At 40.7% G+C, this 17124-nt stretch overlaps 1 protein-coding gene across 1 annotated transcript; it reads right to left on the bottom strand.

Moving 5' to 3' along the window:
* Positions 1 to 1489: 1489 nt before the first annotated feature.
* spaca6 (sperm acrosome associated 6) lies at positions 1490 to 8348 on the bottom strand. Its single transcript, XM_014989396.2, has 9 exons — positions 7015 to 8348; positions 6857 to 6943; positions 6639 to 6710; positions 6425 to 6448; positions 4619 to 4696; positions 4025 to 4128; positions 3118 to 3274; positions 1725 to 1905; positions 1490 to 1624 (listed from the first exon to the last, which is right to left on the bottom strand). The coding sequence occupies exons 1-9, from the start codon at positions 7310 to 7312 to the stop codon at positions 1531 to 1533; spliced, it is 1095 nt and encodes a 364-aa protein (XP_014844882.1). The 5' UTR covers positions 7313 to 8348; the 3' UTR covers positions 1490 to 1530.
* Between the last annotated feature and the right edge of the window lie 8776 nt (positions 8349 to 17124).

The following is a 17124-nucleotide window of genomic DNA, read 5'->3' as shown; positions in this document are numbered from 1 at the left end:
GTATCCAGAAGCAAACCAGGCTGCACAGTTCAGGACAGCACACTTCACTGAGTGAGTGAAATTTGTTCCTCCCTTTTTAATTAAAATTTCTGCCAGGTTATGAAGTCGTTCCATGACAACAGCTTTCAACCATTACGTACTTTTACTTCCATCTCAGTAACTTTTTATGCATTTTGTTGTTGCACTTTATCTAGCAGGATCTTGTCTTTATCACACGTTCTCATGTACGTTATCACATATCATTCAGTGCCTCTATCTGTTGTGGGCTCCTTGACTTATTGGCGATCTGTAAGTCTGATCTGATAAGTAAAACAATGAAAACATTTTAGGATAGCAAATACAAACGTCATGGCCAAACAAACATGCACAACCAATGAGTAACAAATAGGAAAAGATACCGGGCCTTGCAAAAATATATATTCAGATTTTGTTACATTGCAACAGCAAACTTCAGCAGTGGCACTTATTTATAAGATGGATGGAAAGTGATAACACAATTTGAAAGTTTTTTCTCTTTTTTTTCTTGCAAATAACTATCTTAAAATTGCAGCATCTATTTGTATTCAGCCTGCATATTCACCTACTTGGTGAATACCTTTTAAAGACACCTTTCACTGGAACTACAGCTGAAAGTCTTTTGGGACATGTCTACCAGTTGTGCTCATTTGAAAGACTGAAGGTTTTCTCTATTCTTCTCTGCAAAACAACTTCGGCTCAATAAAATCAGATTAGAAATGTCTGCAAACATCAAGGCCGTTCCAACCCACAAACGTGCTGCTCTGATTTAAACCACTCCACTATATCTCTGGCTGTATATTTAGTGTTTTTTTAATTGCTGGAAGGCGAATCTTCCACTGATTTAGTCTCATATCATTAGTAGCTTTAACATGCTGTTTTCCAGGACAGCATGTTAAAGTATTTAACTCCATACATTTTCCTATCAACTCTGACGAGACGAACTATCTTTGATAAAAAAAAATATATTATTTTCCTTCACGTGCATTTCACTAAAGCTTATTATAGTTGGAGTATATCAAAATAGGGGGAAAGTTAAATGAACAAAAATAAACAAGGCCATAAAAGACGTAATCAATGGAAAAACGTGACCTCAGATTTTGTCACTGCACATGACAGGAGAGCAAAAAAAGTTTAAGATTTAATCCAGATATTAAAAAAAGGTAAATCTATCATTTTGTTGATGTTTTAATTATATTTAAAGAAACTGTTTCTGATTGTAGTTATTAGATGGCATAGGAATTCAAAAAGTAGATTTAAATATGCATAAACTGAGCTGTACTTTCACAAAGTCACATCTCATGTTATACACTAAAATTTGTTGCACTTTAATTAAAACAGCTCGTTTTAATGCTTTATGCATACAGAAAGCCACTGTCAATTATTCTAATAAAAATGTGTATCCTGACCTCTAGTGGTGAGAAGAGTTACACACACGTCTACATCCAAGTATGACATAATGCGTCAGAGAATATCCAGTACTTTATGTACGTTTTTAATACAAGCCGCTCCTTTTCATATCGCTAACATTGAAACACCAAAATAATCTTCTTCATCCGAATCTGCTACAGGATGGTCTACCTCCGATACCGACAACCAGTACAGGAACCTGAAACGGCAAATGACAAAGATACAATATGACTAATAAATGGACAGGTGTCGATTGTTGCCAATGTCTCGTATTGTCCAAATAATAGCTTTGTCTTCACCCCAGGGAGACGAACAGCAGCAGCAGTGAAGAGGCTAGACAGGTGGTGAGAAGAAACAGGAGGAGGTGGAGGGAGAAGTGAGGAGCAGCACCAGGCGCGGTGAGTAACTGCCCTCTTGGGAGCAGAGACAGGTCAAATATCCCCTGCAGCGCTGTGTGGCCTGCCACAGGCCGGGGCGTCACTTAAAGACACAGAGACGCAGAAAGATATGCAAAAACATTGATGGGAGCATCAGTGTATGTTTTATCTCTTTTCAAGCTACACGCCTTGCAAAGAGTATTCACACTTTGTCACAACAATCACAAAGGTCCAAGCGACACAAAGCAGAACATAAAAGTGAAGGAGAAGAAAAAAATTTTAATCTTTTCTTTAGCAAATAAAAATCTACAAAGCGTAGTGTGAATTTTCAGTTCGTCCTTGTTTCTGACACCCTGAAACAAAAACTAGACCAATTTATTTTAAAAAAAATCACCTAATGAAGGAACAAATAACTATAATTAGGTGGAGACTTAATAGACAGGACAACTATCAGCGCTGTGCAACACAGACCTGGCCTCTGGGGAAGAGTGGCATGAAGAAGAAGTTGTCAAACCATGTTCATGTGTTAGACTGGTCCAGTCAAAGTCCAGAACAAAACCCGATGCATAAGTTCCAGCAACTAAAATCCCAGCAAATACTTTGATACTTGTGTTTATGTTGGAACAAAATGTGAAAAACCTCATAGTTTATGTTTATTTTTTACTTATCTATAAAATATATTGTAAGTGAGTTTTGGATTTCCAATTTTCAAGTTGCAGATAAAATGAACATTTTGGATCTAAGGAACCAGGCTTTCCAATAATTTGTGAAAATGTTCATACTGTTTATGTTTGTAAACTTTCTAAAGGTGGATAAAACATTTTCTTTAAATTTCAATTAATGATTTCAAGGTGACTGTAATTTAGCTCAGAGGGAAAAGTGATATTTAAGCACCAACAAGTGATTGCCAAAGTGCTTTTAGCACAAATCGTAGCAAATCCAAGATGATTCTGGTTCCGTGTCATATCTGTTCTAGATTCTTTCTCATTTCATAAAGCGATAACTATATATCCCATTCATCTGATGTAGAGTTGTTCTTATTTTGTCTTCACATTTACAATAAATAAACAGACAATTGATGATAATATTAAGTCCAACTGATCAGAATAACTTTATTAGAAAAGTATGTAAAACTTCAGCAAAATGCTGTGTGTAATATTCTGCACTAATATTTATTTATTATTTTACATGATCTAAACAGGGATGAAATCTGCATTAATCTACGTAACTTTCCTTTAAACAGTCACATGTCCCCCATTTAACATAAAAGCCTCAGTTTCTATTTTACCACTGAACATCTGGCACATCCTGTTACCTGTGATGTAGAAGTAAAGCCTGACAATGGATCGAGTGCCTGAGAAAATCTCACACTGGTAGGTGCCCGTATGCTGAGAGCTGGTTGATGAAATGAAGTAAAGCCTGTCGGGTCCTGCAGTCACCTCCTTAAACTGCTCCGTTTCCTGCGTTTTGAACTGTGGAGGAAGATACAGATGTTGATCTGCAGGAGATGATTCAGACTGCAGAAAGATCTTCAGTAAAGAGTTTTGTAACATTTGTAGGCTGAGGTCAACAATCTGCTTCAGACATAATTCAAATAAAGTGAAAAATGGAAATGTCATCCAGTTCTGAAGCTAAATCTGTTTTAGCTGGAGATCCATATGGTTGAAAGTGGAATTACTCCTATTATCAGCGGCAGCAGATGCCCATCCACCTTTTAGTTTTATTAAAGATCAACTATGATACTCAATAAGAATAATTTTGCTAAAAAAAATTTAAACTTATTTATTTTTTCACAATTTGTATTTTCAATGAGTTTTTAAATCTCTTCTTGATTATTTTAATACTCATATGTCTGTAAGTGTGCCTTGTGAACAATTTTGCAACTTCTTATAGTTATTAAGCATGTTTTTAAAGTTATGTTTAGCCTAAATTGGTCCCCTTTGATTGATTATTTTATCTATCAGTATTGCCTTACGTGAATGCCAGATCTTTGCAAAAAAAGTGCAATTATTATTTTTGAGTTAGACGAAATATGCTGCTAAAATTAAAATATTACCTTAAACTTTACTTTCAATCTACTTGTGGTATGAATAATTTTGGGCTTTACAAAAACCTGTTCCTAGAAGTATCTACTTATAATTTTACGTAATGATCACATAGAAGATGTTGAGCTAATCCTCTGAGAGTCTGGACATACACAGATCACTGTAGTTTGAGCGTACCTGCTCTGCAAACCTCCAGACCACCTCGATATCATTTGGCAGGTCGAATGGCACATCGCAGCGCATTTCGATTCCTCTACCCTCCATTACTTCAGTTTCTTCAACTGAAATAAACATATAGCCACCCACAAGCGCACAGACAGAGACACACGCACACAGATAACGTTCACAGAGGGCAGCGCTTGCAGTCTGAGCCTTCCTTAATGATAATACTTAAGCCTAGTCTCAGAGGAGTGCAGCAAAAGTGATGATATGCTAAACATTGGCTGAGCTGTACAGGGGTGATACGAACACCGCCGTGTGTGGGAGTCGGCTGTCACCCCGCATAAAGAAGTCATCGACTTAAAGAGAACCTCGAGGGCTCTGTGCAAAAAGATATAATGTGTGGAAATAAAACCTTTCCACTGTCTCATTTTCAAATCCTGACTTTTTAGCTAAGAGCATTTGAAGGATCAAACACAGAGCATTTCAGGGATCAGGATTTATGAAGGGGAAAATATAGTTATTTAAGGATCTGTCAAGTCTGGATTAGCACATCTTCTTTAGCTGTGATGTAACAAAATCTGTCGGGCGGGCAGTGAATTACGTTCTCACCTGGACAGTCGAGGGGGAATAAGCAGGAGTCGTACTGGCAGGTGTCGCAGTTGTACGCGGCATCTATGTTCTGAAAACCTGGAAGCATGGAACTAGCGTTACAGGAGGCAAAATTAATCGGTGATGAGCAGGTGATATCTTAAACCTGCAGGAGATAAATCACTTGACGTCTTTATTTTGGATAAATCCAGATTCCCCAAATCTAATGTATGAGAGAGGTCAGGAAGAAAAGTGAACTTCTACCGTCTTAAAACACCTCAAATCTCAGAAACATCAAAGAGGTTTATGCAAATCACAAAAAAGAGATATGACCCTATAATCACTGCACTGGGTGGTTATTTACACTAAATTAATTATAATTTACAGAGGAAATGGAAGAAGGAAGCCATGTGCCACCGGTGATCTTCCTGCTTGATATTCTAAGAGTACAACATGTCAAATAAGTTTAAAATATGATGTTAAAGCAAAAATACTACTGTTGTTTAGGTAATTGCAGTTTCATTATTTTTTCACTGCCCTATTTGTTCTTTTACTAAGGAAGATCACTAGTCAGACACAGCTTCCTATCACAACCACTTAAATTTACAGGTTCATCAGATAATATTCACATGAACCCCTAAAACACCAGTACGAGTGAAGCTAGTTTCAGAGGGTAGATGTCTACTTTTGGTCTTGATCTCTCCCTGATTGGCTGTTAGCTTCATCTTACATAACAACAACAACAACAAAAAAAACTGGTTGATAACAACTGATTAAAAACAAACTTTTAACATTTCCAAAAATCCATCATGTGGCAGCAATTTGGGTAAAATGTGAACGTGCGAGAGGGAAAAGACATGACATATACTACACAACTGACCTATTTTCAGATAATTCACCTGTGAGTGGGTTTTGTCATGAAGAATGTCTGAGCTAAATGCAGCCTGGGGAGCTGAAATACCTGGGCTTGACACGCTATTGGCTGCAGTTTGCAAAGCAGTCACTCTTGTATCTTGAGTGGAGATAAGGAGGACCAGGGATGTTCGCCTCTGCGATGGTTTCAAGACAGTTTCCACTCTGCGTATTAATTTATATTAATGCATAGAGTGTTTTAGTACGGGGTTATTTGTTGTGATCCCCAACTTTTTTATGACAGATCAAAATAGTGTGTAATTATAAACTGGGAGGAAAATGATTGATTGTTTTCATTTTTTTTGTATTAAAAAATATAAACCTGGAAAGTGTGCCATCCATTTTTATCTGCCTCCGTGTTTCACAGAGCAGGTGCTGAGCTCGGGTTGTTAGTTTTTACATTTCATCTAAAGCATGTTTGCTCGTGGCACACTGCAGAGGGAAAATGTTTAGCCTTTTCCTTTAACAAGTCAACTGTCTTGCTGCTCTTTCAGAGTTGAAAATTAATAGTTGAACTGTAAAGAAATGTGAAACTTTGCATCTTTGCTGCTCCTCCAGTTACCACGAGGCGCTTGGTTACTTCACTTTGTTATGCTCTCCTGCTAGCCAAGCTGGACGACCATGTTTTGTTTGCTGTTGTGCAATTCGTTTTCCATTTTCAAACGATGGAAGAAAAAGTGTGTAGTGAGACCTTCAAAGCTTGGGATATTTTTAAAACCTAAACTTCTCAATAACTTTATCGACCTCCTTGTTCTTCTGGATGCTATCTGCAGAAAACTAATTAATCCTTTTACTTTCTCTGCACGACTTTGTGCTGGCTTGTAGTTGCCGCATGACAAAATTGTATGTATTTTGAATTGCACTGTCATTTTGCACTCTATTTTAAGGATATTGTATAAACAGGTTGGCACTCACCACATGGAGGTATACACTGAGTATCTGTAGGGGAAAAAATGAAAGGTTTTCTTCATCACATGATTTGATTTATTGCACAGTGTTTTAAAGGCTGCGTCGACATAACTAGATTATCACAGAGAGATTAAAGAGATCAGAGGGAGTGGTGATAATTCAACGTGTGCCTTAGTTTAGATGAAGAGATGAAGGAAAAGTGTAAGAGCCCATGTCTCACCTCTAGGCAGTTTGGAGGCAGCTGCAATGAAATTGTCTGCTGCTTTCTGCAACCTGCTTTCATACACAGTGTCTGGTAGACGGAGGAGAAGGAAGACAGGAGATATTTGTCTCAAAACATCTAGGTGAATCCAGTGCCTCAGGGCATCATTTCGGAAACGTCTAATTTCCGGACCTCGCTTAACAACTCATTCATACTGGAGGAGGTGTTGTAGTTACCCATAATCCACTTTGCCTGAAACTCTCTCGCTATGGGTAAGATCTCTGCTTCTAGGATCTCCTTCAGCTTGCCTTCTAAACCTCCAGCTGCAGAGGGGAAACACATCACATCTTTGCTTTGCTGGAATTAAAAGACAAATAGACCGCTTGCCCCCTACCCACTCTTCCAGCCTCTATCACTGTCTCATTCGTATTGAATATGCGGTCCAGCATCCTGAAGCATTCGTCCACGCTGTTGACGTTAGTCTCTTCCACAATGTAGCCCGTGCACAGCCGACCACTGACTTGCGGCTTGATAAAGCAGATATAGCAGCTCAGAGAGGGGCAAATCAGCAAACTAACACTTGCGAGCCACAAAACAGCCATGCATATTTTTAGCAGGAGCTCCAAACTGAGCAAAATTTTTTGTTTTTCTTCAAATCCAGCTTCCACGGTGACAACATGTGAAGAAATCATAATTCTTCAGGTTGCAAGAGCAACTTGAGAGCCTTAAAGACAAATTTTACATACATCCGAATGTCTATGAGCTCGTGGGGTTTGTGTTTGGGTCTGAGAGCAGACAGTATCTCCTGTATTTCCTCCATTCTATTGTCTCTATTCCCCATTTCCTGCTGCCTCAATGCACCAGTTTTACTGCAGAGCACAGAGATGGCGTGAGCCGAGGAGGGAGGTGGCGCAGATGAGGGGGAGAGGGGCAGATAAAAGGGAGTTAAGCGGCTAGGTATGTGTCAGGACAAAGCAAGAAGGAAGATTGGCAAGAAAATTCAAGTAAAATTAGAATTTCATTTAATTTTCAGTAAACGAGGCAGCCGTGGAAATTGACAGATGGCGAGTCGGGAGCCAGTCAAAAGGGGGAAATGAAGAACAAAAGAGGAACAAAATTAATTGATGAGGTGAAAATTGAATGTTTTTCCTGATAAAGTTCAGACAGTTTTTTTTTTTTCAAGCGAAAAGAAGCTGAAGTCATGAGACAAAGGGAGAGGAGGGGACGGAGGTAAGAGCGGACGCTCGAGTGACAGACAGAAATAAACGAAGAGGGAGTAGGACTACAAATCAACTCAACTGCCTCATCGCATCCTGTATCCCCCACTCGCCTCCTCATCCCTCCACTCCCCCATCCTTCTTCTCCCCGATCCCTCGCTCCTGGTGCATCTCCATGGCAACCAGACAGGGTGCCTAATACATGAACTTAATATATTTCCAGTGGCAGGGTGAGCTGGGTACTAATGCATTCATCTGTCTCAGCGCAGACAGGCCAATCAATATCAGGCAAGAGTGTTCTCCAGGACCGCCAAAGTCCGATTGTTAGTCAGATGGCTGAACACGGAAAATCCCAAATAACTGGAGTGTGTGTGCGTCTTTCTGGCCGTGCCTGTAGGCTTGTCTCTGGCATGCGGCTCGTTCTCATTATTGTCAGTTTTCTAAAAAGAAAAGAACATTTCTAATTTTCTAGTTGCAATGCGTCAATGGGAACGAATGGGGGGAAAAAACTAGATTTTTCTCTCAATCAGAGCCAAAAACTGCAAGTTCCGAGTCTGGTTTTACTCTGGAGGTGGAAAAGTTTTCCATGTGTCTGAACTCACAAGTCGGACTCTAAAATGATAACAAAACTTCTAAAGAAGACGGCCAAACTTGCTAGAGGTTTCTAAAAGCGTCTGATGGCCGAATGAAACCAGCATTAAAGTTTGAGCCACAATATCAAAAGGTAAATTTGATGAATAAAACAACAACAAAGAACATTATCAGAAGAACACAACAGCTACAATAAAACATATTGGAGGCAGAATCATGATCTGGAGTTCCTTTTCTTCAGATGGAGCTAACATTTTTGAAAAAGTGTGTAAAATTACCATGAGTTTATACCTAAAATCTTCAGATGTCTTTTTATTAAAAAAGGTCTGTGGATCTGATAAAGTTGGGTGATTTTTTAAAAGGGAGAGTGGCAAAACGTTGTCAAGATGTAGCGTGCTGATAGTCTGAAAGATAAAATTACAACAAAAAAATGCTTAAAGTCTTTAGCTTATCAGCTAACACACTTCCCCAACTAAGTTTTGTCAACTTTTTATTTTATTTCCTTCTAATGGATCTGTTTCATTTTCAGTTTAATTGTAGAGGAAATGTCAAAACATTTGGAAAATATGCAATGCAATGATTAGTTGTTTTATATATTTGTTTTACATCAGAAAGATGTTGCATTTCAACAGAGGTGTGTATCACTCACACACCGCCAAGGCTCCAGCATTGCTTAGTTTTGATGCACTTAATGAAAAGGAAAGAAAATTTGATGTTACCTCCTGATCGCAGAGTCGACGGAGGGAAATCCCTACATGTGGTAAATTTCAAAGTTCATATTAGTTTCCCTTGACAAGATGGAATGTTGTGTAAATAACTCATAGGCACAAAGGTAACACTTTTAGTTGATGTTTTATTAAAACACTAAGAAAAAAGGAATACTTCTCCACCTGGAAGAAAACTTAAACTTCTTCTCCAGAGTTGGCATGTATGACGGGGTCACAACCCTCGGCTGTCTTCTTATTGGCCCCCGATCAGAGGCGATAACACAAAGGCAGCCAATAGGGTTGGCCCCCTGAGAGGGCTGCAGGAGACGGTTGTCCTCTTCTTGCACCGACCGAAAAGTCTTGATTTGTACCACGACAGGCACTAAAACAGTTCGAGCAGTCATGCAGCTTTGATGTAATATTACACAAGCTGTGATGATGCTGCAATGTCTGGCACTTCCTTTGGGCTGAAACAGACGACTCTTCATGGAGCGGAGGAAACGCGATTAAAGCGTCAAGTATTTTTGAAATTTCGCAAAACGTTGAAACTGAATGCAGCCCTGTTCCCGAGGACCTCACCTGTGACCTGCTTTGACCTCACAGGTTAAGGGTCTCAGGGACAGAGGGGCATACTGTAAAATGAAAACACACCGAGAGGTTCAGAACGACAGCAGCTTACATTGCGCAGAAAAGCCCGGCGGTGAAATCAAACGTGTTAATGGAAACCGCAGAGCTGCAGCGCCGAGACAAAGACATGACCTCATCTGACATTTGGATTCTGCTGCGGCACCGGCCCGGTCTCCTGCTCCGCTGCAGATCAGAAATGAGCCCAAATGGTTCAATTAAAACACAACTGCTGCATATACACCGACATTAACTCTGCCGATCATTTGTTTTGCATTGCAGCAAAAGCAGATGTGGAGCCCATTTTTCAAAGCAGGGGACAAATAATCTCTGTAATGAATCAATTAAATCCACTGCAAAGGAATTAATTAAAGAGAAACAATTAACTTTAAAGTGTTGGTAAATGTCACGGGCATCTGGAGCATGATTTATTGAGTCAACACAAGTGTCTGTTAGGTTTTCTGAGCTCAGGAAGCTGTTTAAAATGTACAAAACATAATCAAATAAAGTGCAGGATAAGACAACAACAACAAAAAAAACACCAAACTACATTATTCATCGTAACTACAGGACGTACATGTTTAAAAGATACAAAATGAACCAAATTTTAAACTTAAATTAACCTTTACATGTGTCGACTATTATACGGCTTTGGAAACACGACAGCTGCATTTTCAATAAATACATTTAAAGACATGGGGTCTAAATGCATGCATCCTAAGATGCTTTGAATGATTTTTATTGCGTCTTCACGCAGATGAATCCCTAAAACAGAGAGCCATCAGTTCACATAAAACTACAGATAAGTAAAATAGGCCCAGTCAAAGTCGGATATTCCCCTGTAAAGACAGACAACAAAAAACGAGTATCATAGTGACTTTTTGTGCCGTATGAAAATTATTGCATCAGTTTTCATTGATGAAAGAAAGACAGTTCATGGCGTAGAAACATTAGAAGGTGATGCCACCCACTGGCAGACAGGCAGAAGCACATGCTGAAGACAGCATATGTTCAAACGTGGGGGAAAAAAAAAAGGCAGTGAAATCTGTGCTTTTTGTGGCAAATCTGTCATGCAACCAAACATTTTCTTTTTTTAAATCGTGTATTTGTTTTTCCATTTTACACAAACACATGCAAAGAGAAGTTGAACTTAGCAGCACCATATTCGGCATCAAATCAAGCTTCTGTACATGACAGCTATGCTTTATTAAACAGTTTTACCTCACAAGCTGCAGGCCAAGATTTGGGAGTGCAAAGATGTGATTTCGCATGCTGCCTTTGTTAACGTTGCACGTGAGTAGCCCGGCAGCTGCATGTCGGACCACCGTGGACAGGAGACATTTGTCACAACTGCAGTGCTGATGCTTTTCGCTGCTTTTTAAAAACAGTGGCGATTCATTTCATCAAAGGAAACAGACAGCACAAACATTAACATGCAGAAGCTCAAAGTTTCTGCAATGACTGCATGCACACCTTTTGCACTCTGAACAGTGACAGCTGCCATTTTTTACAGTATTAATTATGTTTTATTAACATACAGCGATTTGTTTTTGAGAAAGGTGCAAAGTAAGCTCAGAACAGACGTGACCCCGCCGCCAGCAGCACGGACGCGCCGTAATTACTCACAAAGGCTGCATATTTCAAACAAACCCCACATGCATCCACTTACAAGCGTGAACATAATCATGCATTGTCAATAACATGACTTATTTAATTAGTGTCTGTGGCTTTATGGGTATGAGTTGTGAAATAAGTTGCAGATGAAATGAATGAATCTGCATTAACTTGCTGGGTGGGAATGTATAAAGCAAATAAAACATGTATTCACCTCAGAGTCAGCCTCTTCTTTTCCTTTCTCTCCCAGCCAGAGTGATTCTGTTTCTCCTCTCCGCTCTCTCCCTCCCTCTCTCTCTCTCTCCCTCCCTCTCCCCTTGATGGTCTCTGCCGGGGCCAGACAGGGAGCCCAGCAGCAGGTAGGTTACAGACAATAGTATTGATTCCAGTATTCTGCTTTCTACCTACCTGACAACATCTACGCAGCGCTTCACCCTTTGTCTCTGCAGGGCTGTTGTCACCGAACGCGCCTGGCTGCAAACCGGGGGGGGAAAAATTAAAAAGAGAGAGAAAGAGGGTGGGGGTGACGGGGTGGAGGGGAGCCTGCTCAGTTGTGTGCTCGTGAAAACACACATGTGCCTTCCTTTCTTTCTCCCTCTTCCTCACTCTCTCTAGTCACCATCCTTCCAACTCCTCTCACGTCTCTGCAGCCCTCCACCCCCCCGAAGCCCCAGAAAGCACACACGGCGAGCCAGACACACTCCAGTCTTTGAGCTGTGTTTGTAAAAGTGCGAGAGATGGAAAGAGAGAGTGCATCGAGTCCATGTGTGTGCGCTTGCATGTGTGTGTGACTACGAAAGAGGGGAACAGCGTGTGTGTGTGTGTGTGTGTGTGTGGAGGAGAGGGGGAGGAAGGGGTGGAGGGGTAGTGGGGATGAGCGGAGAAGCTACAGCACAGAGTGAGAATGGAGGGGGAGGGTCAGACTCTCTAATAGGATGTGAATTGAGAGAAAATATGAAGCCCGGGAGTCTCATGAACCTGAGAGGCTGACATTACTGCCTCCTTTCCATGTGTACACCAATCACACCGTCATCAAATTGATTACGGGATTTATGGTGCAGCTCGAGCGCCGCGGCAAATTGCTGCTGGAGTGACATCAAACACATTAAATAAACCCATCACTGGAAGCTCTGCCAATTAGAAAATGTGTCTTAATCACACCGCTTGTCATCAGAGGGGAGACGAAATACAATAAATCCTGTCCAAGAAGGCCTGTGACTTTTTTTTTTTACCAAGCCCTGCGCGCGCAGCCTCCCTTTGTGTTGCATTCACCCACAAAGAAATTGCAACACTTTTTTTTTTTTTTTGAATATTTAATGTTTCTAATACTCGCTGCTCAATCTGAGCACATGTCCAAAGGCGGTTTGATTCCAATATTGGCGCGGACGGAGAGCTTGCCGTTGTGTTTGTTGGATAACAGAATCATACATCCCGAGGGGGGATTCAGAAATGAAAGTAAATCTAATTTAGAGTCACTGATTGGCTGTCTGTTGGGCGAGCTAGAGCGTAAACACTACAGCTGATGGGTACGCATCATTAATGGCCCTAAAGTGTTCTGACCGTGTTGTATGACGGAGCGCTTGCCGATGTCTTTCACTTTCAGAGCGAATTAGGCGGAGCTGGTGAAGGCTTTGTCTCGAAACGGGAAAAGGCATGACCTCTGACTCGACGGAGGATTGGTAGCACTCAAGCTAATGAAGGCGATTAAATATTGTACGATTTGAATTTGCTCATATGAATGTGCTTAATAATGTTACTCCTTTGTATATATCAAAGAAATATGTAGAGCCAAATATTTCCTTGGAAACGTGTTCATTTCCTTATAGTTTTACTTGTTCTGTTGCAAACATAATCTTCCATCTACTTTATTGATTTACATGCAGTGGGCTTAAACAAAATACAACATAATTGTGAAGTGGAAGGAAAAAGATTTATCTAAGTGTTTCCACCTAAAAAAACTGAAATGGAGTTGAATGGTTTTGCTTTCACATCTTTTATTTTAATACGTCTGAATAAAATCCAGCAAACCAGCTGTCTGAAAACGTCACTGAAGAAGCAAATATAAGCCAGCCACCTGTGTGTACTTTAACATCAGCACACACACACACACACACACACCAGTGAATGCAAGTGGACAAATAACATAATGGAGATCAAAGAACACGGCAGGGCCAAGGATACAGATGTTTAAAGGATGGTTAGCTTATAAAACCTTCAAGCTTTGAACATCTCATACATCACTGTTCAATCCATCATCTGAAACTGGAAAGAGTAGACAAAATAATGCACTATTTGGACATAGACCTATCAGCAGGACGGACAAGAAGAGTATAAATCAGAGATTGTAGAGATTGTGTGGCTTTAGTTAGTGTTCATTGAAAGTTAACTTGTTTAAAGTTTGCCATAAGTCACAAAGAGGACACAGCAAACATGTGGACAAAGGTTCTCTTGTCAAATGATATGTGGGGAGGAAGAACGCCCTGTCCGCACTGTGAAACACGATGGGAGTATCATCATGCTGTGGGAGCTGCTGCTCCTCAGAAGGCAAAGAAGATTCTAGAAATATGGATGAATAGAAGAGAATCCTAGAAGAAGATCTGCAACACATTTCAGGCCAGAATACACGAAAATTACAGCCAGAGCTTTGCTTAAATAAAATCCAAGCATGTCAATGTGCCTGAATGTCCCACTCAAAATATGGACCTAACTACATGGGAAAACTTGTAACACTGATATCTGAAACCTTGGTAGAGACTTAACTCAAAAAGCTTGCAGCCAAAATTGATTGTAAAGTTTAGCAAAGTTTTCACTCAAGGCACTGAATGCAAACATGCCACATGTATCATTTTCCTTTCACTTCACAGTTATCAGCTAAAATACCAGTGAAACGAAGCTTGTGGTTGTAATTTGAATAACTTTGGAAGAGATCAGCCCTATCAGCGTGATGGAATAAGAACAGCTCCTCCCTGCTTTACCTACTGAATAATTATAATTCATCCTTGCCTGTATGTTGGCACTTGCTACTTTAGCGGTATTTCCTGCTTTAATCCCGCTGCGAACAGTTGTCTTATTCACCGCTCTGATGCAATAAAACCCTTTGAAGAGCATTTTTAATCTCTGCAGTTGTACTGTAAAAGCCATTGCACTTAAATTTGCATAGAAACAACAGTCTGAACGTGTTTGCAGTATCTGCCACGGTGTGTGTTTTCTCTGCATGTGCTCCCGATGCACAGATCCTCTTATTTGCTCCCTGCTTTATTGCCACAAGACAAACTCCTGTATGTTTACAGCACATACAGGCGATCCGTTTTGTTTGTGGACTGGAGTGCGCAGGTGTTGCTGGTCCTCCTGGTCACAATGGAGCACCTCTCTCCAAGATGCAGGCTGTCTGGGACGCCATTTTGCTGCAAGGCTGAGGGAGGAAGCAGCAGCCCGGTTTGGCTCAAGCAGCCATCGAACCTGAGTGACAAAAGCCGAATGTCACAGACAGGTGTGTGTGCGCGCGCCTGCGGCTGTACTCTGCAGTGCCACTGAGACACAAAGCACTGGGAATGCTCCACGGGGATGACATCACCAGTCTGGGATGGTGTCTGCCTCATCTGTCTCAGGACCGGGACGCTCCAGTTCGCTGTTGCGTTCCCGAGAGGTTTTTGCACGGCGCTTATTATTGCCGTGCTGCTGCTTATCTCACAACTGTTCCCGTTGACTGGACTGGCAGGAATCTCGGAGTGCGAGGTTCTGCTCGTGCAGGCGCTTCGAGGAACTTCGTTGGCGGCTTATAAATTAAGAAGCCGCTGGCGTTTTGTTTGGGAGAGTGATTGCATAAAATCTGCCCGCACATATGCACAGTGTGCACAATCTGTAGAACAAAACAAGCCGAGCGGATCTGGCAGCGGGTGGAAAACAATAAGATGTAGTTTTCCAGCCCAACACCTTGCACTCGCCTGATGTTCAGCTGTCTGTTCTGGCAGGAGAGCAGCCTTGTATGCTGGTTATAAAGAACGCTACAACTAGCCATGCAGACTCAGCACATTTTAGATATATGCCCTCGTTTTCTTTTTTTTTTTACCCTTCCAGGCAGGGAGGAGAGTCGGCTGTAACGCACTGCAGATGGCTGCTGTTTCGAAGCACCAGTCTGAGATGCTGAGGGGAGGCGGCGGAGTAATAAAAAGATAATAGAGCAACGGTGTGGATGTGATAACATTACAGTAGCAGTAACTTGTGTTTAATGCAAGACAAACAGAACTTCTCTGATAGTCGTGGAGTACAGTAGCACACTGCTAACAGGAAGTCCTGCAGCGCACAGACAGATGGTTTACGACCTTTAATTTTCAGCTATGTTTGCTGGCTATGAGTCATAAAATTTATGGTTAAGTGTTGAGTGTGTTATCTGCTCTCTCAATCTTTTATATCCCTAATTACTACCTGCAGTAGATAGCTGCCTTTGGTTTTCCTCTTTGATAAGGGAGAGATATCTTTTAAAGCTCATGACGACAAGTCGTAGGGGGTAAAGACCGAATCAGATTTCTCTGTGCTAAAGCAACTTTTATTTAAAAAAACAAACAAACAAACAAACAAACAAAAACAAGCCAAAATCAGTAATTGACTGATGACCAAATTGAGCAGATTTTATCTCGAAGGATCTGGACCTGCGACTGGCCAGTTAAAAACTCAAAAAAATCTGTATTTGTGTCAAAATCTTTTGGTGTAGAGGTTGTTAATGTGGAAATATGACTTAATATTAACCGTTTACAGGAGTACTGAGGAGTCTGAAAATAAAATAAAGGAAAATGGAAACGCTTAAAGTAGCTTGAAGCCAGTTACATATCGCCTTTAAAATGTCTGACATTAAACAAAACTAAACTTTTCCTGTTTTTGGGCAGATAGGATTACCAAATTTATCGCGGCATAATGAGAGAATAGTTTTGGAGATTTATTATTTTCCTTTCCTAAAATGAAGAAATGTACAGACATTGCCCTTTTGAACCATATCGATGGGTGAAACATTTTGGGTATCCTTCCAGAAGCTTTCAACAGGCCGATCCGTCCTGACTCAGTGACTAGTGCGACTGACTCGGGTTAGTCCTTTCCAGATGCCTCTTCACCACTTCTTATAAATGTTTATGTTGGACTGAGATCAGGACTTTTTTGATGGCAACTTTGAAACATTTTCTTTCCTCTTAAGCTGAATGTTTAGCATCATGGTCCATCTGGACGATCCATTGTGCCCAAGCTTTAACTTTGTGACTTCTGCCTTTCAGTATTTTCACAAAATGTTCTTTCCTCATAAAGCAATTTAGAGAAGAGCACTAATCCCTGTCCTATGAACTGGGATTGCTGCAGTTGGTCAGGTCTAGCGTCATCAACATTTTGTACCCAAAGAATAAATTACCAGGTTATTCCATCATGTTTTGTTTATAAAGGGCGCAGGTATATTCCAAGATGACAATGACAAGATTCATCGGGTTCAAATTATGAATACGTGGTTCTGGGAGCATGAGACGTCGTTTTCACACATGTATCGACCAACACAGAGCCCGGATCTTAACCTCATGAGAATCACTGGGATGTGCTAGAGAAGATTTTTCCAGTTTTTTAATTCTATCATCAATGCAGAACAAGGTGAAAAAAAGAGAGGCTTCACTTTTAGTCATGCTAATGTTGCTAACCATGCTAATCACTTATCTGAGACCTACCTACAGCTTTTACTTAATAAAGCATCTCTCTGCTTTTTGTAGTTTTCATAACTTT

The sequence above is a fragment of the Poecilia mexicana genome, unplaced genomic scaffold (assembly GCF_051168715.1).
Source record: "Poecilia mexicana isolate PSO_F unplaced genomic scaffold, ASM5116871v1 scaffold_16, whole genome shotgun sequence".
NCBI lineage: Eukaryota > Metazoa > Chordata > Actinopteri > Cyprinodontiformes > Poeciliidae > Poecilia > Poecilia mexicana.
This window is presented reverse-complemented; position numbering and strand designations above follow the sequence as displayed.

Coding starts and splice junctions, on each gene's coding strand:
- spaca6 (XM_014989396.2), bottom strand. CDS start 7,312: ATGATTTCTTCACATGTTGTCACCGTGGAAGCTGGATTTGAAGAAAAA. Junction 6,711..6,856: donor TCAGGCAAAGTGGATTATGG/GTAACTACAACA, acceptor TCCGTCTACCAG/ACACTGTGTATGAAAGCAGG. Junction 1,906..3,117: donor GCTTTACTTCTACATCACAG/GTAACAGGATGT, acceptor TGTGTCTTTAAG/TGACGCCCCGGCCTGTGGCA.